Here is a 22,090-nt window from a genome sequence, read left to right as displayed (position 1 = left end):
AACAAAGAAACACAGGATTATTATTTTTTTTTCCTGGTCAGTTGCTACAAATAAAAGAAGTTGTCATTTTTGTTTTAGCTCAAATACTTCTTGTGAAGGGGAAGAAGGAAGTCTTGCAGAATGTTTGCAGTCTGCCTCAGGAATTGGAGAAAATAGTCATGAATAAAACAATGTATTAAGTCATGTTTTTCTTCTCCAGAATTCAGGGTGTCTTTAGTTTATAGGTTTTAATTTTTTTTTTTAACTTACTGACAGTTAACCTAGTAATTCCTTGGCTGCATAAAGACTAGAGTTCTCCTCACTTTACTTGGCTCTGTGGTCTGAATACCTTGTGCTCTCATACCTCCAGGTCTGCCTCCTACAGTGGCAGGCTGCACATTCCACTTCTCAAAAAAATTTGTCATTGCAGTGTCCATAACTTAAAATGCAATTTTTTTAAATTAACCACTAGGTTTTTAAAATGTTAAATGCCAAGTATATAACTTACGTCATGTGTGTCATGAAAACCAGAAAATTATGTATTTCCAAAATTCTAGCATTCCTCATAGGGCATGAAATTTGAATGTGTTGTCTAAAATCAAGTGAACATTTTCTTTTTTTCCTTGAAAATATTGGTATAAAAGACTTTCTTTGGAATAGTAGGTTGTTATTTTCTAGTATTGTAGGCCTGGTTCTTCTTTATACCATTTCTAAACTATGATGCTAGTTCCTTCAGTCCTCCTCTGGAGGAGGAAGTAGCGTGGATGCATCATCTGTGGTCTGCACACAGCTCTTTAAAGGTGGCTTTATGCGATAATAGTGAGTGAACTGTAATAGGTAAGCTAAATTCAGTTCTCTGAATACCTGTCTGAGATTTGGCAACTGCTAGATATTACCATGAGGTTCGAATTTGCTCAGACAACACAAAGTGAAAGCATTAAAAATACCGTGAGGCAGCCAGATCCCATTCAATATTAGCATTTTAAATGCTAATTTAATAGTGAAAATTTATGAAAGGAAATGTTCATGCTAGAGACGTAAATCCCTGGGTGCATAGCTGGAGACACAAATTGATGCTAATATAAGGCTTCAGTAGTTGTGCCAAGCTAGCATAACCTGTTTTAACAGTCTGCTTGGCTGTGAACCTACAGCTGGATTAATTCTGAGCAGATGAATGATTTAACCTTCCATCAGAAAGGCTTTAGAAAGTATTCTTTGAGGTGCTTGATTTTCTTAATGCTTTGATTACCTGTGTATATTGTATTTGTTTGTGTATGATGTTAGTTTGAAACTGCTACTTCTCAGTTTCTATTTCTCCTGAAAATAAGAGGTTATTTTTCTTGCTTTCTTATTAATAGATAAAATGTGTTTTGACATGGATGCATTGACTGTCTTAATTTTTGGTGTCAGCTTTTGTGATGCTGGTAGCTTATAATCTTCAATTATATTGTGACTTATGTTTGAAGGCAGGGTGTATGTGTGTACTTCTCTTACATGATTTAGACAAATCAGTGACTGCTAACTAATGCTTTTCTTAGATACTACCTAAATTTCTTCGATCTGTTGAAATGGATCTAGTCCAAAACCTGAGAACATGCCCAAATGAATGCTTTTAGGCAACTGTCTAAAGGAATTGGTTTTGTCCTGTCATTGTTGGTTTTGATATTTTTTTTTTTTTTTTTGCCCCCAGCTTTGATGAGGAGTCCTAACATACATCTGTATTTATCGCATAATCACTTACTTTTCCGGCACTTAATGCGGGCTTTCCCCCCTGTATTTAGAGAGTATTTCCCTATATACTTTGAGTATTTTTTTCCTCAAGCAGATGGCTTGCATGTACATCTGCTGACAAAATTCTGAATAAATGCAAACCTAAAGGTTGAATGGTTTCCTGTATTTAAGATGTGAATTGGATATGATTCAAATGTAAAAATTACAATCATGCTTTAAGTATTTGAATGTTTAATCTACTGCCTTACAGCTAATCTTTATTTTTCAGCCAGGTGGTTAGGGCAGATAAGAAACTGACTGTGATATTTAATAGGCTGTGCAAATTCTGTTAACCGAGTTCTTATGTCTTGTTTAATGTTTACAAAAGTCAATCTGAGTGACCTTGAAATCAATGGAAATATTACTCTGGAAGCAGTATCAGGCTGCTTTTCCCTTCAGTCGTCTAGATCAGTGATTCCATGTTGATGTGTACACAAAAATTAAAGGAGGGTGTTAATTATATAATGAATTTTTATTATATAGCGTGCATTTTCTCCATATCCTTGTCCTTTTGTAGCCTGTACATTGAGCAACTATGTTTTTTTTTTTTTTTCTTTAGAATTCGTGAGTTAATTCTAGGTATGAGAACTCCATGTCATTGCTGTCAGTATCTTCCCACATTAAATTCTACAGTATACTTTTGAAAAAGTTGCTATCTAGTTTGTCAGCAGTGAAGCACAGCTATAACAAAGGGCACATCCAGTCTCTGCTATATATATATAGTGGTTGCGCCTTTTCCATACTGCATTTTTAAAACCCTATTATTACGCTTGATAGAGATGTTGCAATGCTCCTTTACATGTCTTTGCAGTTTTATTAATCCTGAAAGATTAAACACAGCACAAAATTAAGGTACTTAATAATAAGCATGGAAGAGGGAAATACTGTATTTGTGTTAAAAATCTTGTTTATCTAAAACATTACCAAGCAATAATAATGCACAACAATTATGATGACTGCCCATAATTACATTGAAGGACTAATAAGTCATAATAAAGCTTTGACTTTTAAAACTTTTTTACAGGAGAATCTGTGGCCTTTGTGGTGGTGTTGCAGTCAGGTTTTGAGATTAATTGAAAAATAATTTATGCCATATTGATGCTATATTGATTAATTCCTACTAGCAGATTCTCTTGTTCCTAGGTAACAGTATTTGTGTTAATTAGGTTTATCTTGTTTTCAGAGCTTTCAAGCAGTAGTTGTTAAGTATTTGTCTCTTTATAGGTTGGAAATTACAAGCGGACAGTAAAACGAATTGATGACGGTCACAGACTTTGCAATGATCTTATGAATTGTATTCATGAACGGGCAAGAATAGAGAAGGTCTATGCTCAGCAGCTTACAGAATGGGCAAAAAGGTGGAAACAGCTTGTGGAAAAAGGTAATATGTTCTGATTTTGAACTCTGAAAACTTTCTCAAATGGAAAAAAATGTTTCTGTATATCTTTGTTTTGGTAAGTACAAAGTAGAAATTTTGTACTTTTTAGCCTATAACGGAGTCTTTGCAAAAGGCCCAGTAATGTAACAAATGATTAAGCTTTTCTTGATTAAAACCAAACATAGTCCTGCTCCTTTGCTAGTTTGCTTGTTTCTTACTGAAGCAGATGAAACTTGTCTCCAGTGTTGAGGTATCCAAATAAATTCAGTTCTAGAGAACTGTCTGTTTCTAGGTAACTAAAGATATAAAACACAATTTGAAAAGTGTATCTGAATAATAAGGGGGCAGTGGTTGTGGGGGAAAGACTAGTAATAAGAGCTAGGCATTGCTCTAATGGAAGGCTAATCTGAAACCATTTTAATGTATTCTGAAATAGTTTCTCCTTTCCTAGTTATCCATGCTTCAATAAGTACGTTGAGAAATTGAAGGCAGTTCAAAGAGGAGCTAATTGGTGGAATACTGAGAATCATAGTACAGGGATAAGGAGGCCAGACTGTATACTACTTCTGGTGTAAAAACTTGTAATTTTCTAAATTTATCTGAAAAGAAACTGTTCCCTTTTCTAGGTTTGCATCAATATTGCTGTTTACAAGTGAATATAAGTCAATAGCTTCAGGTAGTATCTTGGGAATATAAGTTCCATGTGGGTGACGGTTACTGAGAATGACACTTTCTGTTGTGTTTAGGCCCACAGTATGGAACAGTAGAAAGGGCTTGGTGTGCTTTTATGTCAGAAGCTGAAAAAGTGAGTGAACTACATCTAGAAGTAAAAGGTTCACTGATGAATGAAGACTTTGAAAAAATCAAGAACTGGCAGAAGGAAGCCTTTCATAAGCAAATGATGGGAGGATTTAAGGAAACCAAAGAAGCAGAAGATGGATTTAGGAAAGCTCAGAAACCCTGGGCAAAAAAGCTGAAAGAGGTACAGCAGTAGATTATGTACTAGATATCCTGTGTTACAATATATTAATGTCTCAAATCTCTATAAGGGAGTAAACTCCCTATTCTCTCTGCTGGACCCTCCTTTCTCAAAAAGATCTCTCGCTTTCTGTCCTCTTCTGAAAATAAGTATTTTTCTCTTGGTCTCTCCTAATCTTGGTGACTTCAGTGAAAATATGGAATAAGTGGAATGTAAGATACCATTTTAACAGTATCTGATTTCATGCATTTGAAATTAAGAATTGCTCAAACAAATAAGCAGAAGAAAAGTGTTTGTGGGTTTTCTCCCTGGCATGTAACATTATTCTTAAATAATAGGTTTGTAGAAAAAGGGGAGCAGGAGAACATGGGCATGAGGAAAAAATGTTCCATTGGGGACTTTCTGTAAACCTTTTCTTGAGTCTGTTCCACACTTCTCTGAGATGTATGAGTGACATTTCTTGTATGGTGAGAGAATGCTGATTCATAAGAACTACAATAATTTCCTTATGTTGGTTATTGCGTATTGTTCATTCCTTGGCCTAAATGGAAAAAAAAAAATCCAAAAAAAGAAAGAACATCCTGAAACAAAACCTGACACTTTCTTCATTGCAACATGATAAGGCAAAAAAATTCAGTTGGTGGTTATTATATAAACTGTCCAAGATGCAAATATTTGAATCGACTTTGTAGGTGGAAGCTGCAAAAAAAGCATACCATGCGGCCTGCAAAGAGGAGAAACTGGCTATATCCAGAGAAACAAACAGCAAAGCTGATCCAGCACTAAATCCTGAACAACTTAAGAAGTTACAAGACAAAGTGGAGAGAAGCAAACAAGATGTACTAAAGGTATATTGTATGCTAACACATTGTTTATATGCAATCTTTTAAGCTATATCTTGTGCAAATTTAAGCTTTTTTTTTCTTCCTGAATGGGCTGTGGACTGCAGTGCAGCTCACTTTCTGTAACGGTCCTATACAAAAATTTAGAGTTTTCTCCAAAGCATGTGTTATTGCTAAGTTCTTCTGTGAAGAATGAATAATGTATTGCCTCTATTTCACCAGACTGTCCCCTATTTTCAGCAGGGAATGAAGCAGAATAAGAGTGAGCTTCTAGGACAAAGTTCTACTCATTTAGTAGTGATGATTGAGTTATTTCACTTGAGAGGCTGTGAGATAACCACTTAAAACTTGCTGACAACATCTCAACTTGTAGTCGTTCTTGACTGCAGAATCCATTTTTTTAAAGAAAGCAAGCTGATATAGTCCATTTAAATAAAAGTCAATACGCTTTTGGAAATGCCATTCTGTTGCCCAGTTTAGTTTATCTCTTTAGTGGGCTGCTATCAAGAGGCTTTTCTTGTGCAACTTTCTTCAAAGACATCTTTTCCCTTTGAGAATGCTGTTCTGTGATCTGGAAGGCTAATGTTACATAAAATCATAGAAAGGTGTTGGTTGAAGAGACCTTAAAGATCATCTAGTTCCAACCCCTCTGCCATGGGCAGGGATGTCTCCCACTAGACCAGGTTCCTCAAATCCCCATCCAGCCTGGTCTTGAACACTTCCAGCATCCATAGGATGCCCCACAATGGGGCATCCACAACTTCTCTGAGAAACCTGTTCCAGTGCCTCACCACCCTCACAGTAAAGAATTTCTTCCTAATATCTAATCTAAATCTACCCTCTTTTAGTTTAAAACCATTACCCCTCATCCCATCACTTCACTCCCTGATAGAGAGTCCCTCCCCGTCTTTCCTGTAGACTCCCTTTAGGTACTGGAAGGCCACTATAAGGTCTCCCCGGAGCCTTCTCTTCTCCAGGCTGAATAACCCCAACTCTCTGTCTTCAGTCTTCATAGGAGAGGTGCTCCAGCCCCCTGGTCATTCTCATGGCCCTCCTCTGGACCCACTCCAGCAGGTCCATGTCCTTCTTGTGCTGAGCCCTTCAGAGCTGCACGTAGTACTCCAGGTACTATGCTCTCACCAGAGTGGAATAGAGGGCTAGAATCACCTCCCTTGACCTGCTGGCCATACTTCTTTTGATGCAGCCCAGGATGTGGTTGTCTTTCTGGGCTGCAAGCACACATTGCCGTCTCATGTTGAGCTTCTCATCCACCAGCACCCCCAAGTCCTTCTCCTCAGGGCTGCTCTCAAGCCATTCTCCGCCCAACCTGTATTTGTGCCTGAGGTTGCCATGACCCTGGTGCAGGACCTTGCACTTGGCCCGGTTGAACTTCATGAGTGGGATTTTTTAATTCCTGTCGGTGGACTACTTCTGTAAATTAGTGTAGAGTCTGAGGGTTCTATCTGTTAACTGAGCTCACAAAACATGCAATTTATATTATACAGTGTTTGGGTTTTTGGTCGTAACTCACAGCAGGCTATGTAAATTACCAAAGGAGAAAAGACAGCACTTAGAAATTATATGGAGATCTTTAAATAAGTGACCTGTAACTTGAAAGACTGCCTGCTCCGATTTACTCTGTTGCTCCTTTGTTTTTTATCTTTAGTATTGCATTAACAATTGCCATGGTTTCCGTTAAAAAGCCAGAGAAGAGGCTTAGATCTTTATTGTAACTGTTCTGCAGTTTTGTTCGGTAACTCTCATTGTGACCTAACATAAATACGGTGGTCATGGAAAGAGAATGCAGTTTGGGAACTTCTGGTCTAAATCTTGGCCATTACTACATTGCTAAATCTGTTATGTAGGGTAGTAATAAAATATATTGCTGATGTGTTTTTTTTTTTTTTTCCACCCCAGACAAAAGAAAAGTATGAAAAATCACTGAAAGAATTAGATAATGCCACTCCCCAATATATGGAAAACATGGAGCAGGTATTTGAACAGTGTCAGCAGTTTGAGGAAAAACGCTTACGTTTCTTTCGAGAAGTGTTACTGGAAGTTCAAAAGCACCTTGATTTGTCTAATGTTGCAAGGTAAAACTGTAAAACTTCAAAATAATTGCTTATTACTTTTCAGTGAAAAGTAATCTGTACTTTAAGTAGGTCAGAGTTTGGAACCTGATTTGTTTCTAATGTGTTGCTTCAAATTATTTAAAGTTAAAGTGAAAGAGCTTAATTCTTTGTTTTGTGTGGAAAATCAGATTAGCGTCTATCACTAACACTTGCTAGTTTTGTTTAACACAGTGTTAAATAAACCAATAAACCCTCATTTTTGCTGTATTTTTTTATAGTCAAGTGTATGCCAATTAGTAAGGATTCCGAGTTTAGAATCAAAAAATGCTGGATCAGAGATTTGGGAAAGGAGGGTTTTGGTGTATTATGTGTCTCGTATGTTTATTGTAGAACAAACTAGAATTTATTAGTATAAGACAGCATGAACTTTGTAACATAAATGCATTTATTGTTAAAATATTAGAGCTCAGTCTAAAGGAATTACCTTAACTTGGGGATAATGTTAAAGATCTATTGGTTGACTGTTGATGAAGTCTTGTCCATCTTAATTTCAAAGTCTGGTCTTTATACTGCAGTGTGTATAAAACATGTATTTTGTTCTTTCTGCCCGGACCCTCCACACTACATTCCAAGAAATCTAAACTTTTGCTAGGGAACTCAAGCCAGAGCTCATGCAGACCGTGTGGCAGGTCATCAGCTACTACAGGCCATTTTGATATGAAGCTACTTTAATCTGTCAGCAAGACAGTGGTTATAGTGTTTTTGTTTTCTCTTGCATTTGAGAAGACAAACACTGAAATACATGCAGCAAATGCTGCAACACTGATGGAATTTTACATCCCGCTTGTAACAGCAGAGTTTCGCTTGCACTCTGGTTGGCACTTCAATTAAAAGAACAAAAGTGTGCTCCTGGCTGGCTGCTCAGTTCTGTTCCCTCTTCTGCTAGTGACAAAGCTCTTATGGTAGTCCAGCCAGTGGAATTAAGGAGCTGATCAAGGTAACCTAGGGCAGGAAGAGTCTAGTTGGTTTTAACCCTGGTCAGTGTTCCAAACTGACTTGCTATGCAGTTGCATGGATGTTAATGCTAGCATAAACGAAGGGGGTGACATAGGGGCAAGAACAAATAGAGAGCAAGCAGTAGGTAAGGGCAAGATCACTTATTTTAGTATCATTGTTATTTTGGGTTGCTCCAAAGTTCTTATGGGACTGCTGTGGAAAACAGGCCCTTTTTACTCTCAGAGTAGATTAGATAGATATTTAGGATTGTTGCCCATTTGAATTCATTTTAACTAGGTTGAAAGAAACTACAGACAGAAATAAATAAGTAGTTGACTTAGAGGATAAGGTTGGGGGAAGACTACCAAAGGTGACCAAGGGGAAACGCAATGATTTCCTCTTAAGATACTTAGGGGCTTCAGGAGTGATGTCTTGTGGTATGTTAATAAGGTGCAAACAAAGAAAAGAACTATTAGGATAAAACTAGGGATAACGCAACGGGAACTCTTTATTTCATTATCTCTTTGAATACACAGAGATAAAAAGTACAGAGTAAACCCCCAAAAGAAAGGCTGATTTTTAACATTAAGACTAATAATGCTGAAGAGCACAGTCCAGAAAATAGCCCTGCCCTGTTTTCTACAGATGTAGACCTTCAGTTCATTGTCGATTTAACTGATGGCTAGTAAGTAATTTAAAACTATTGATTCCCTATCTCAAAATACATGCCTTTTGGTTGTTTAAATACATTCAAAGAACTACTGATGTAGAAGAAAAACCACTCTGCATACATGTTAAAGCGGTCAAGTAGTATATAGAAATTGAGAAATTTGGACGTACATTTTGAGAAAGTTTGATTCCTTGACAGTGTATTACTAATGTATTCTAATTCTAAATTTTGTGTGACTTGGTCTGGAAGGATTTTCCCAAATTCTGTCTAACTTGAATACAGATTAGCAGTTCTGTGTCTCCTATTTTAAGCCTTGTGGCTGTTGTGTTAAGATCTCTTTATACCCAGAGTTCCACATCGGGTTTTTTGGTATAAAACAATTGTATTTGTAGTCACAGTCTGTAGAGCGAATACATCATGTGCATGGTCTAGGATCAGGGGATCAAAGTTGCATCTGCAACATGACTAATATTCTGTAAAATACTTTGAGAACTCAACCTTAACAAAAAAAATTAGACTAAGACATAAGTAAAAGTAGTAAGGTTCTATTTTTATAGTATTTGATATTTTGTATAAACAGTACAGTTAGTAAAATCAGAAAATACCTAAAACATAAAAGCAGCTAACATATATTATACCTGCGTAGGAAAGTCCTCTAACTCTGCTGCAGGTTTGAAATTTTTATTTTTATCATGATTTATAATTCTCATTGGATTAAGACAGGAATTTTCACAGAATGTTATGGACTTATCACAAAAACAGTTTCTACTGCGTTGTAGACAAGCTTTTAAATTCAATAAACTTCAAGATTGGCATTCATTAATTTAAATACATTCCTATGTAAATCTTACCTTTAATGACAGACAATTGAGTTACTTTACACAAGAGTCATAATTCTAAAGCCTGGCAAATAAGCGCTTTATGTTTTTGTGAACTTTGATCAAGCTTACTTGTTTGGACTACTCTTCCTTTTTTACAGGCAGTTAATAGGTTTGTCAGTTTTAAAATGTCTGTCTTGCTCTAAGTTTTTTCAATACTATTGTGAACTTTGAAATATTCCTATTTTTTTATCTGACTAGGGGATTTGCCATGTTTCTAAATGTTACACTAAATTTGAAGACAAATTTGTTTTGCAGTTACAAAAACATCTACCGTGAACTGGAACAGAATATCAAAACAGCAGATGCTGTTGAAGACTTGCGGTGGTTTAGAGCTAATCAAGGTCCAGGGATGTCAATGAACTGGCCTCAGTTTGAGGTAAGGTCGGAGTACTTAAAACTCAGTCTCGTTTTATCTATTTTTTCCTTTTTGCTTTTTGTCCTACCCCTTTCTGGTGTAACTCTTAAATTCAGGTTTCCAGCAGTGAATTTTTTTGTTTTTACAAGTCATAGTGGTTTTATTTTCTTGATTTCCATTGGGCTCTCCTCATCCCCCAGCTTTTGGAGGCAATTATATCGGGCACCTATTTAAAGAGAAAAGGGGTAAATCCTGTAGTAACTTTTTTTAAAATCTGAAGTCATTACTGAAGTCATTAGTAAGCCATGGTTTAGTTGATACATCTGACACCTGTATATGTTATCCTGGATGTTTTACTTCTGCCCTTTGATGTCAGATATCAATTTGAATCTGCTTGTTGTTAGCAGGTAATTATAATGTAGGCAGCAAGGACTTTGAAAAAGTTTGAACTAAATACTTCAAGCAGTCCTGAAAATCAGTATTTATACGTCTCAACTAGTTTTTTCAATACTGTTATAGTAAAAAAAGTTCCACCTCGAACCAGTTGGTAACTTTATTGCTGAATGCCATCTTCAAAAGAAAGTTGTTGTGTTGTTTTTTTTTTTTTTTAAAGTGGTGTTCTGCTAACATAGCCTACAAGAAACAAGTACCAAAATGTGTCAGTGCAGATCATAATACCAGAGTATCAAATAGCTGGAACTGGGATGAGTTTGTCTGACCAGAATCATGGGTTTAGCGGGAATAATTTCTAGGCATTAAATTAATGGAGTGTAAGTGTCAGCTCTGGAGTGTTCACTGTTCTGTTATTAACCATAATGGGAAAATATAATTTGTTTTTAAAATTTTGAGTAACTTTAGATTAGAAGGTTTGAGGAAGAAAACTTACAATAGTACTGCAGAATTTCTTTGCCTGAAACACTGAACTACAGTTACTTCTGTGTGGGGAAATTACCATCCTTTTTCATAAGCATTATAATTAACAGATACTGTTGTTGCAACGTCTCTAATCAAGTTTTTTCTCATTTACATGCTACAAGGATGAAGTAAGTAAAAAAAAAAAAAAAAAAAAGACATGATCAAATAAATACGAAATTGCATTATAAACTGCAAATATGCTTAGATCAGTGGTCTTTAAACTATGGTAACTCAGAAATCCAATATGTATTTGTACAAAGTTAAAATAATGAGGCATCTGTGTGAAGTTGGCCAGTGGTTGGACTGGCACAGACCACAGTTGGACTGTGCTATATGTATAAAACAGTAGTAATAGCAACTTGCAAAATCTGAATTTTCTGTTAAAAATGCTTAGTTTGCTATAAAAAATACAGTGTTTATCTCCTGAATTTTTTTGTTTACCTTTAAGGATTCTGAGATGAAACATGTCTCAGCATGGGGTATTTGCTTGCATTCAGTTTGTTCTCTATTGGTTCCTGCTTTATATCAGTATGCATCTTAGTTTGACTCGATAGGTAGAAGTTGTGTTTAGGTCTCATCATGCCTGTCTGCCTTGTGAAACATCTGAATGGTTCAAAACATCAAGGAGGGGATACTTTACAAATGGTGTTATGAGTCTTGTCAACAGTTGTGTTGATTTGAGCCTTAACTCTTCTGGGTAGGTTTTAAGGGCAATAAATTTCACTAAATCTAGAGTGAAGTACCTTAAGGGCTCAAATCTTAGGGACAACAAGTTTAAAAATGAGCTGCTTCATAGGTCATCCCTGGAGCACTTCTTGAGAAGTAAGGCCTGTTTTAAATTAGATTATAATATCTTTTTAAATCAAATGTAAGCTTTACCTCTTAAAGTCAGATGTCTTGGCATTATTTGAAACAGTGAGACCTCTCATACAACTTTTAAAGAGCTGCATTGGCTAGCTGCTTTGATTCCTCCAGTTGTCTGCCAGATGTCTAGTGTGTTAAGTCTTTTCAAGGTGTTCAGAATACTAAGCAGGGAAGTTCAGGTAACCTTGGGATTTTGCAAGTAGCACAAATACCTGTGTGCGTTGCTAGGGTAGGAACTAGATAAGAACTGTAACTGAAACATGTAGAGTAACCTATCTTTTTAATAATTATTTGTACTATTGTATGTATAGATGTATGTTCCATAACTTGGTCTGAAAATTAAATGTGATAATTACTTGTCCAGTTAAATTTCTCAGTCACGGTTTGCATTCGTTGACAGGAGTGGTCTGCAGATCTGAACCGCACTCTCAGTAGAAGAGAAAAGAAGAAGGCTTCTGATGGGGTGACTCTGACTGGTATTAATCAGACAGGAGATCAAGTTTCACAGCCTAACAAACATAGCAGGTATTTTTTTTTATGCCTAAAAAGTCTAATTGGAAAGGCTTGTTATCTTCAAGTACGCTAAGCTCTGCAGGATCAAAAAGTTACTGTCCCATCAAATGTTAATTGTCTGAGCATTTAGTGATGTGTTTCTGCAGCTTACGAAATATTTTGGGAATTAATCTCCATTTTACAGTTCACTTTGCATTGTGAATTAAAAGGAACCAAACATCATGAGAAACTGAACTTTCTGTAGCTAATCTGGTAGTTAGTCTGTTGCTATCTTCCCATCTCTAGAAATGACAATTATACTTTGAAATCTTACCTTGCAACACATTCAGTCACTTCAGAATTCTGGATGTGATTAATACAAAACTGTTAACATCAGCTGCTTTGGAAAGGAATGAAACTGTCAGGAAAAATCGTGCTGCCATTTATAGCAGGTAGTAATAAAAAAAACCTATGTTCTACAAAGGATATTCTAATTATGGAGGAATGTATCCTGTGTGAGACTTCCTGAACTTTCTTGGGTCTTATGCTATACTTGATGGATGCTTGGGTTTTTGTTTGTTTGGGTGTTTTCTTTTTTTTGTTGTGTGTTTTTTTTTTTTTTTTTTTTTGTTTGGCTGGAGAAGGGGTCTGCTAAGAAACTTCTTAGTGGGACACCAATGACAGTGTTCTACTTTTAAACAGACAGGGTCACCATAATGCTCTTTCTTTTCCAAATTAGCAGTCTTAGTGTCCAGAGTAACACAGTGCAGTCAGTACAATCAAGTTACAATCCCTTTGAAGATGAAGAAGATACTGGGAGTACTGTCAGTGAAAAGGAGGACAATAAGATCAAAAAGTTGGTGAAATGTTGTCTTTTAATTGTTTTCACACTTGCACTTTCTCTATCCAGGGTTTTCTATTTTTGGTTTCTTTAACACTATGCTGGTCAGTGCATGAAGTCCTTTTAAACGTTTATGTAAGCAACACTGTAACCTAACTTGTCTTTCCTAACAGATGCCATATCTGTTGCCTTGATCTTTGGTTTGAGACTACTGGGGTTATTGGCAGTTGCTAACAGAACTGCTGTTGCTTTTTTCCTTCCTTTACCAGTCCTATAAAATGTTAAAACTGACAGTTTTTTCTAGTGAAACTGCTTCTGGAGCTTTACTGCTCTGTGTGTTCTTGATGAATAAATCTGCTTTTATGATTGCTTTCTTTTTATTTAGGACCTTCTCAAACAGCTGCCTGTTAACTTCAATACACACACTAGGGATGTCATACCACTCTTAAATGGCATGTGCATGCTTAACAGTGAACTTTTCTTTAAATGATCAAGTTGTTGCAATATAATGAAGTTTCTGCTTTTGGTGGAATGCAATATACAAAAAGTGTTAAAAGCTGTTGCAGAGGTGCATAGAGATTTGGGAGGAAGGTTCTGCAATGCAATTTAAATGTCCTATCCTAAACCAGATAATTCCTGTCATCTACTACTTGCATAGCTTTCATATTTCTAGAGTAAATCATCCCATGGATTATAAGGATTTCTTGATAGAGAAGTTTTTTGAGTTTGTGAGGAAGTTGTCTTTGATATCTTTTTTCTTTTGCCTTTTTCTAACTTTCTAAATGTATTGCAAGAATGCCTTTTCTTTTTTTTGAATGCGGCAAACCAGAAATAAAGTTTCAAAACTGGGGCTTAGAGTGGAGTTTAAGTTTAATTAGGGAAACTGATATCTTAGTGGTATTTCTAGTCTCCTATTTTAAGAGTTGAAAAGAATAATTTCAAAATTTTTTTCAGTGTTAGCAGCTATGAAAAAAACCAAAGCTACCCTACAGATTGGTCTGATGAAGAGTCCAACAATCCCTTCTCTTCCACTGATGCAAATGGAGACACCAATCCATTTGATGAAGATACCTCTCCTGCAATGGAGGTGAGAGTACGCGCACTCTATGACTATGAGGGCCAAGAGCAAGATGAACTCAGCTTTAAAGCTGGTAAGTGTACAGGATTCAGCTAAAATATTTACGAAAGGAGAAGGGGTGGTGGTGGTGGGAAAATTTTATTGTAGCTTTAATTTCCTGAAGTCACCTGTTTCTCTGAAAGTAGAACTCCACTTACAAGATTCTACCTAACTGTCACCCCTGCTGAGAGGCCTTCTTAGTATCCCCTGTTTGGAAGCACGAACTTCTAATCTGTTTGGAATGTGTTGGGATGTATCCGTTCGGGATATTTCTTTCTTACCATTTTCTGTTAAACAAAATGAGCTGCAGAACCGATAATCCTATCTCTCGTTTTCTTAGTTTGTGACAGTAGCAGCTGCTGCTTTTTGCTGTCTAGAAATGCCAACCCTACAAAGTTGTTTGTTTTTTTTTTTTTAAAGGAAAAGACTATAGCAGCTAACCTTAAAACAATATCTAATCATCTGGTATTTTTTTCTTTTTAAACTGGAAGCATCCCTTTTATCCTCATACAGTGCTAACTTTTTAAGGTTGAAAAGTTAGCTGTGGACAGATAATTTTTTCCTCTTTCTTTCCAGCCCCCTTCAGCATATGTTAACTGTCTTTACCTGTTTTCTTTGGTCTTGCATTATATTAGGGTACACTTATTATACATCTCCCTTCTTAGGATGTTGTGTTTCCCTTGAGCCATAAACCCCGTTCCTTTTTTTACCTCATTGCTATAGGAGTTGAGAGAACACAATAGAGGCAACTGACAGGAGAGCGCTGTGCCACGGTGTGTTTCCACACGTACGAAGTTGGCACAAGGGTACAATGGCTGCACGCCATGAATGCTGCTGCCTTCAGTTTCTCTGGGCTGGCTCTACTAGCCGTTGTGGGCTTCCCCCCGCAGACTCAAGGTTTTTCACCATCTGGCCAGCCCGGAGGCAGCACCCTCTAGTGATGAAAGGCGAAATCTACACACTGTCCATGCCATTCGAACTCTCATCTACTGGCTTGCCCAGGATTGCACATGAAAAACTTACTAACCAGGAATTCCAGAAGAAGATTGTAGAAGTAGTTTAGCAAAATAAACAGAACTTCAGTTTGTGAAAATGGCAATCTCATTCATCTTGTCTGTTTTCCTGTTAGCTTGTCATTTACTCCCTTCTCCTGTAATGACTGACTTAGAGGAAAACCAGGGTTCAAATGTTGAAAGAAAGTTTGAGAAATCTTTTGGTTCTGCATCTCTTTCAGCTGGGGTTCGTAGGAAGTATGCTACTTCTACACCACCTACAGTGGATCTTAGGTGTCATGGCTTAAAGTTAATACAGTAAACAAGTCAATAGCTAATTGGTGAACTGCTAGACTTCCATTCTGCTTATGGAGAAAGTTGGTGCTCAGAACAATGTATTTCCAGGTCATATTCTAAATGCAATTTGTGTTGTTTTAAACCAAAAAGCCCCACAAGTCAGGTGGTGGGGCTGCCACCTTCCACTCACCTCACTCCTGTTTTAGTAGTGAAACTGTGTACATCTGACTCTTCTTCTTTGTAGACAGGTATTGTAGGTTTCTGGAGAGGAGGAATTGATTGGTTTGTCCATTAACTTTGCTGAACTGTGCCCTGAGAGAAGGCCAGTACTAACAAAACATCTGGAGCTTTCTCTGGAATGCACAGCAGCTAAAATCATTCTTCGTTCTGTAGACTTTAACTGCTCCTTTTTTCTCAGCAGGGGATGGAAGTGTGCTGATCCTCTTGAAATATATGTATTGTGCTTGTCAAGCAACAGGGTGGCATTCCAAGGGTTTACAGTAACAAGCCTTTAAGTGGCAAAACTATGCAATGTTTATACACACGGATGTAATGGTTAAATACAAAGTTAGGCATTCTGTGCTTCAGTACCAGCTGTATGACTTGCATTAAACTATTTGAACCAACTGGTTCTCAGTGTGAGGTCTGTAGAAATAAAAGTACAGGAAGCATGAACTGTAAGAGATGTACGTAGGCTTAACTTAAAAATAGCTTAATACCTTTGAAGGAAGAGCTTTAAAGTAAGTTTTAACACCAAATTTTATGATTGTATCAACTGTAGGAAAGGTATCGCATGATAGACTATCAGTCTCCTTACAGAAGCTGAATTGTAGAAAGGCTACAGTCAAATTTACTTTGGTTTTTGGCAGAAGTATTGGTGCGACTAGGTTTACACTGAGCATACAAAAGACTAAGGAAAAAAATTCACGAAGTCATGCAGGAGCCAATTTAAAATGTACTCGCTGTTATTCCTATGTAGACTATGCCTAGACTCCTGAGCAGCTGTCAGCAGAGGATTAATGCATTGTAGGGGTCTCTTTAAATGTATGCTGATATTCTCAGATGCAATTTCCTTGGATATTCAAAGAATTTGCCTACCGAGTTTTAGTGATCACTTCTAGGTACATGCTGTAGTATATATGCTCTGCACAGGGTCCATTAAATGTACTTTAATATGTGAAACTCCTTTTTATTAGTGGAATACTTTATACATCTGTCTCTTTTTTTTTTTTCTTGGCAAACAACTGTGGGAGGCTTCCAAAGAGGAAGAATAACTTTTGTTTGTTCATACCTTATGAGGGGTTTCATAATCCTGTAACAGGGTGGGACACAACCATCTACCATATGTCTAGCTCACTGTGTCTCTGCCATGTCTGAGAATAAATGTCTAAAGGAAATGTAGACCATGCAATGTTGTCAAAATGTGTTATTTTATATACTATCTTTATCACAGTTGTTAAAGACTGTTTTCATTATAGCTGTTGTGCAGATGACCCTTAAAAGTGGTAGTATTTTCATAGACCTCCAAGGTCACTTGAGTTTCCAAGTCCTAGCTGTTAATACAAGTGCAACTGCATTGGGGCTGACTGTTAATGCAGTGTGGCTTTGATAGTCATTGTTTTCAGTCTTTATTAAAATACACGTCATAGAAGTGGCAGGAAAGCTTGAAACTGTACACTCTGCAGCACCAGAAATGGTGGAAAAAATTGTAAAATGTCTACATAAGCCAAGTACAGTCCATAGTGCCAAATATTTGTTTATAACATTCTTTTATTAGTTATCTGGTAAAATTACAAACTAGAGGAGATGAGGCTTTAACCTTTTTTAGCTAACAGAAGAGCTATAAAAGATATATATCTGAGAAGATTTAACATGAAGCTTGTGCATTTCTGCCAAATAACTGATAGTCCCTAGGCTAATTTTTGTTCTCCTAAATTATATCAAGACTGTATATTTATAGCCATTTGGGACTGTACTAAGTGGTTAATATCTTCAGCGTGTACTTCCTAGTGCTAACTAAGATGAAACACAAATCAGTTTTGTCTAGGGAAATAATTTGACACAATTAAGTTGAACCTGAGGAAGTAGTTCTTACTTAGTCTGGCCTTTTTTGCCTGGCTAAGGTGGACATTCATTTGCTCGTATACAACATCTTGGAGTCTGCAGCCTCTCTAATGCTAAAGTATTTCCTGAGGATGTAGAAGATTAGATGTGAATGACAGTCAAAACAAGGTTATGTTATAGTTCATAAATGTCCAAATGGATAATCGGTCATAATCTTTCTGCATCACAACTTAGTGGTGTACTGAAAAGCTGCAAGTATAATTCAAGAGAATTTTACTGCCAAGTTTTAATGTTTGTAGCATTTTCCTCCTTATGTTCCATGAATGTAGCTTTTTCCTCCTTATATTTCACAAACTCTTAGAACAGTATATATTCACAGTAACCCTAATGAAACATTTATTTCACTTGCAATGACTTTTTGTTGAGGGCCAAAAATGTAGGATTATTCTGCTTGTTTAGAGGTAGCTTTACTATCCACAACTGTCTTTGTTCACACCCTTTAGATATAAGGGAGTCTTTGATCTTAGAGTGAAATAACACTGTATGTAACTTCAAAAGTTTGCATTCTTTATTGTGCTTTAAAAACAATGCTATGACCTTTTTGAAATGCCATCAGTGTGAAGCTTTAGGTTCAAAGTAGCTTGCTTCTTCCTATTTTCTTGCAATTGGGGGCCTTTCATCCCATAAGTAAATCTCTAAGTGTTATTCTTAGTATCAAAAACATGAAGAGCAAAGAAGGGAGGCTTTCTACTGGGGCCTGGGGTGGGCAGGGGAAGAAAAGCGGACATGTAGATATTTGTCATATTATCTTCCAGTTGTTACTTAAAAGGTTACAGCTTGTTAACAATGCTGCTTCTTTTTGCAGGGGATGAGTTAACTAAAATGGAGAATGAAGATGAGCAGGGATGGTGCAAAGGACGTCTGGACAATGGACAAGTTGGTTTATACCCAGCAAACTATGTAGAACCAATCCAGTGACAAAGGACAAAATAAATAAAGAAGTGTTACAAAAGCTCTGTAGGCCTGTACAGTATATATTTAAAGCAAGAGGAAGCTGAATGATGTATAGAGTGTATATATTTTAATGAAAAGGCGAGAGCTTGATACTGAAATTGTGGTGATTTAAAGGCAAAAGTTTGAACTAAAAATTTGACATTGTTTTCACAACTTGTGCACAATGCAAAGGAAAGGGGTTAGGTTGAAAAAATAGTATGATAGGAAAAATACTTTTTAAGCTTTCTCTTCCCACATGGTCTGTCATTGTGACTCCTAAACATTTTTGCATTTTCTATGCTTGTGCCTCATCCTACCCTAGGTATGTGGCTTATGCTCACTTTTAATTAATCAGTTATTTTAAGTGACCTTCAGTAACTTGCAACTTGAATTTTAAAGATTATTATAGTTAATTTTCTATTTGTTCTTAGCGATGTCTGAAAGATGCAGTATTTTTTTATTTAAATGCTATGTAGTTAAGCACCTTTTTGTATGCTTGGATTTATCAATTGATACTTAAATTATGATACAGATTGAGTCACCAGTTGACTGAATGAAAACTCTTTCCATGTTGTAGTAATCTTTCTATGTTGTCAGCATGGCTTGAAGTTGTAAAACAAATACTGTATTTAATAAATATCTGTTACAGAGGCTATTTGTAGCAGAGAGATCTGCAGGTGTCATGGGTTGGGATTCTATTATGAATATTGCTTACATGGTTTAACACTTAAACTAAGAGTTTTCCATCTAGATCTTAAATGGCACTCAAAAGAAAGATAAATTATACGTAAGCCCCGGAACAGGAGCTATTTCCAGCACATGTTTGCAGGGAAAAAAAAATAATCTCCTTTGAACTGCTAATGATTTTTGAGTGATTTGAAATGTTAAATCTGTGAAGACTAATTTTTTGAACAGAGAAGACTGTAAAATAGACTAAATGCTTTTTATTAAGAGCCTATCTATGTTGTGTATATGTACATATAATTTGATATTCCAAAATATAAAGAGCATGGCTACTAGTTATCAAGCCTTTTAATGTCAATAAGATTTAGACTGTTTTAAGAGTTTAAATTATAGGTATATTTAAATCTGCTTTCCTGCCATATTCATTACCGTACCATAGATGAAGTATTCTGTGATTAGGTTTTCAGAAGTACAGTAAATACACTAACATACTCAAAATCAGTATTTGTGGACAAATTTGTGGGTCAAAATATAAACTAGCTTTAGTCCTTACATGGATTATTGTAGCAGAACACTGTAAAATCTACATTTGTTTGCAGTTACAACTCAGTCATCTGTAATCGTGTCAAATAGTATACACTTGTGACATTTAAAACTGGGTTGTAAAATTACAGCAGATTTGTGTTTTAAAAAAACCCCTAAGTATCAGGTAAGTAGATATGCTATGTTAGGAAGCTACACTGTAATGAAGCTAACACATCTATTTTGAGGTAACTATAAAACACTGTTGGTAGTCTTGGACTTTATCGTTTGCTTTTTGAGCTTATAGAGATATTTAGTCATCATTTTCAATGAATCAAAATGTGCAAGCTTAGAAAACGGATGTATGTATGTGTCTGTCAAGGAAAACTTATCAACATAACTGTCCATCCACAGGATGATTACTAAGATTGTCAGGAATTACTGGTTTGGGTCTCTGTATTGTAAAATATTTTAGAAAACAATAAAATCTGTTAATCTCTTAAATACTCAGAATGCACCTCTTACTATTTCCATGTATGTGAAAATAGTCTTACGAAGCAAACAACGTGTGCATTTCCTTGCAGTTCAAGGTGACAAAATCTGCGTTGTCTAAAAGAACCATAAAGAGGAGTATGGCATTAGTGACATTGCGCTGTTCACAAAAAAGGGGAGGTGCAGGGCACACGGGCTCTAGGCAAGGCATTCCAGCAAAATGTTTGTGGAAGAAGAGGTGACCGTGTCTTTTATGGATATGCAAAATCTACTGCGATGCTGCTTTCTGTGGTACAGTCAAGTCTGATACAGCTTGGATTTTTTTTATAATATCTGAATCTCTTCTGCCTTTCGTGAGAGTTTTCTTGGTGACTCGCAGTGATTAATGTAGAAGTGTTTGTGATGGCTAGCTGAAAGTTTTATTTCGACTCCCTCACAAATACTGCATCCTTTAATCTAAATAAAGTACTATTTTTTTCTTTTTTTTATGCTGGATGTCCAGTTTGATGAAAGCACCATAGAATCCAAGTGGAAGGGACCAAGGGAAGTCTCTAGTCCAGTGTCCTACTTAAAGCACAGTCAGCTCTGCATTCAGACCAGATTGCTCAGGCCTTTGAGCTAGTCTGGAAAAATCCCAAAGACTGATTTCATAACCTCTCTGCTCAAACTGCTAGAATGCTTAATTATAAATTTTTTTCCCCCATTTTATTTGCGGTTAGAACCGGCCATATTGCCATTTATGACTATTGTGTATTGTTCTGCTGTGCTCGGTTGGAGCCTGGCTGTGTCATTTTGATAGCTTCATTGTAGGTGCTGGAAGGCTGCGGTTGGGACTGCGAGACTAATCTCTTCTCCAGGCTGACCAAGCCCCATTATCTCAGCCTCTCCTCTCGGAGCACGTGCTCCATCCACCTGACGTCCCTCCACTGCACTTGCTCAGGCTTTTTCAGGATCTCGTACTGAGTGTGGGTGGGGAGGGAGGGTGTCCAAAACTGGACAAAGTCTTCCATCATACTGAGTAGCAGAAGCTAATGGCAAACCCGTCAAACATTTGAAAATTAATAAAGTATTTTCAAGAAGTTATTTGACTGCTAACAAACAAGCATAAACAATAGGACATTTTAAGTGTTTGAAATTCTTACTATACTTTATTTCAGTGATAACTTTGTGAAACAGACTTGGATTTGGTTAAATGAAAATGACTAGTTCCATCCTCATTTTGAATGGCCAACTGTTTACCTTGCACAGATGAATTAAGTTGAGAATTTTTCTTTAAGAACATGGATCTTAACTCATTATCTTGTATACTGTATCATATATACCCATGTATATATATATATGTATACATATATACCCATGTATATATGTATACTGTATCATGTATACCCATCATAGCCAAATTAGAATGAGAATGCAAGGGAATTCTGGAGGCTACCTAGCCCAGCCAGGGGACCTCAAAGCAGGCCCAGTCAGAGCAGGTTATTTAAGTCTTGTCCAGCTGAACACCTCCAGGGATGAAGAGTCCACTACCTCTCTTAGCAACCTGTTTTCACGGTCCATCGCTTTCCCTGTGAGGAATTTTTTTTCCTTATATGTACCAGAATTTCTTGTTTCCTCTTGCACTTTGCTTGTGCACCTTTTAAGAGTCTGGCACCGTCTTCTCTGCACTTTTCCATTAGGTAGCTTTAGCCTGCTGGCCACACTCTTGCTAATACAGCCTGGTGTGCTGTGGGCTGCCTTTGCTGCAAGGACATGCTGCTGATTCATGTTGTTCACTCCAATTCCCATGTCTTTTTCTGCAGAGCTTCTTCTGATCCTGTCAGCATCCAGCTTGTCCTGTTGAGGTGTAGTAACTCTCTGCAGGTACAAGACACTGCGTTTGCCTTTGGTGTTCA

General features: G+C 36.8%; 1 protein-coding gene across 4 annotated transcripts in view; it reads left to right on the top strand.

Moving 5' to 3' along the window:
• The window catches only part of PACSIN2 (protein kinase C and casein kinase substrate in neurons 2), a 64,980-nt gene extending 44,773 nt beyond the window's left edge, over positions 1–20,207 (top strand). For 2 of the 4 annotated variants that reach the window (XM_063354543.1, XM_063354551.1), the window contains 9 exons: positions 2,974–3,130; positions 3,874–4,109; positions 4,799–4,954; positions 6,866–7,041; positions 9,823–9,943; positions 12,102–12,226; positions 12,933–13,049; positions 13,989–14,185; positions 18,370–20,207. In XM_063354543.1, coding sequence (XP_063210613.1) covers positions 2,974–3,130; positions 3,874–4,109; positions 4,799–4,954; positions 6,866–7,041; positions 9,823–9,943; positions 12,102–12,226; positions 12,933–13,049; positions 13,989–14,185; positions 18,370–18,482 — 1,398 coding nt within the window. In that variant the 3' untranslated portion in view covers positions 18,483–20,207. The remainder of the gene's footprint in view (positions 1–2,973; positions 3,131–3,873; positions 4,110–4,798; positions 4,955–6,865; positions 7,042–9,822; positions 9,944–12,101; positions 12,227–12,932; positions 13,050–13,988; positions 14,186–18,369) is intronic. The other 2 variants (XM_063354558.1, XM_063354568.1) reach the window with 2 other exon arrangements.
• Positions 20,208–22,090: the final 1,883 nt, after the last annotated feature.

The sequence above is a fragment of the Chroicocephalus ridibundus genome, chromosome 1, assembly GCF_963924245.1.
Source record: "Chroicocephalus ridibundus chromosome 1, bChrRid1.1, whole genome shotgun sequence".
Taxonomy (NCBI): Eukaryota; Metazoa; Chordata; class Aves; order Charadriiformes; family Laridae; genus Chroicocephalus; species Chroicocephalus ridibundus.
This window is presented reverse-complemented; position numbering and strand designations above follow the sequence as displayed.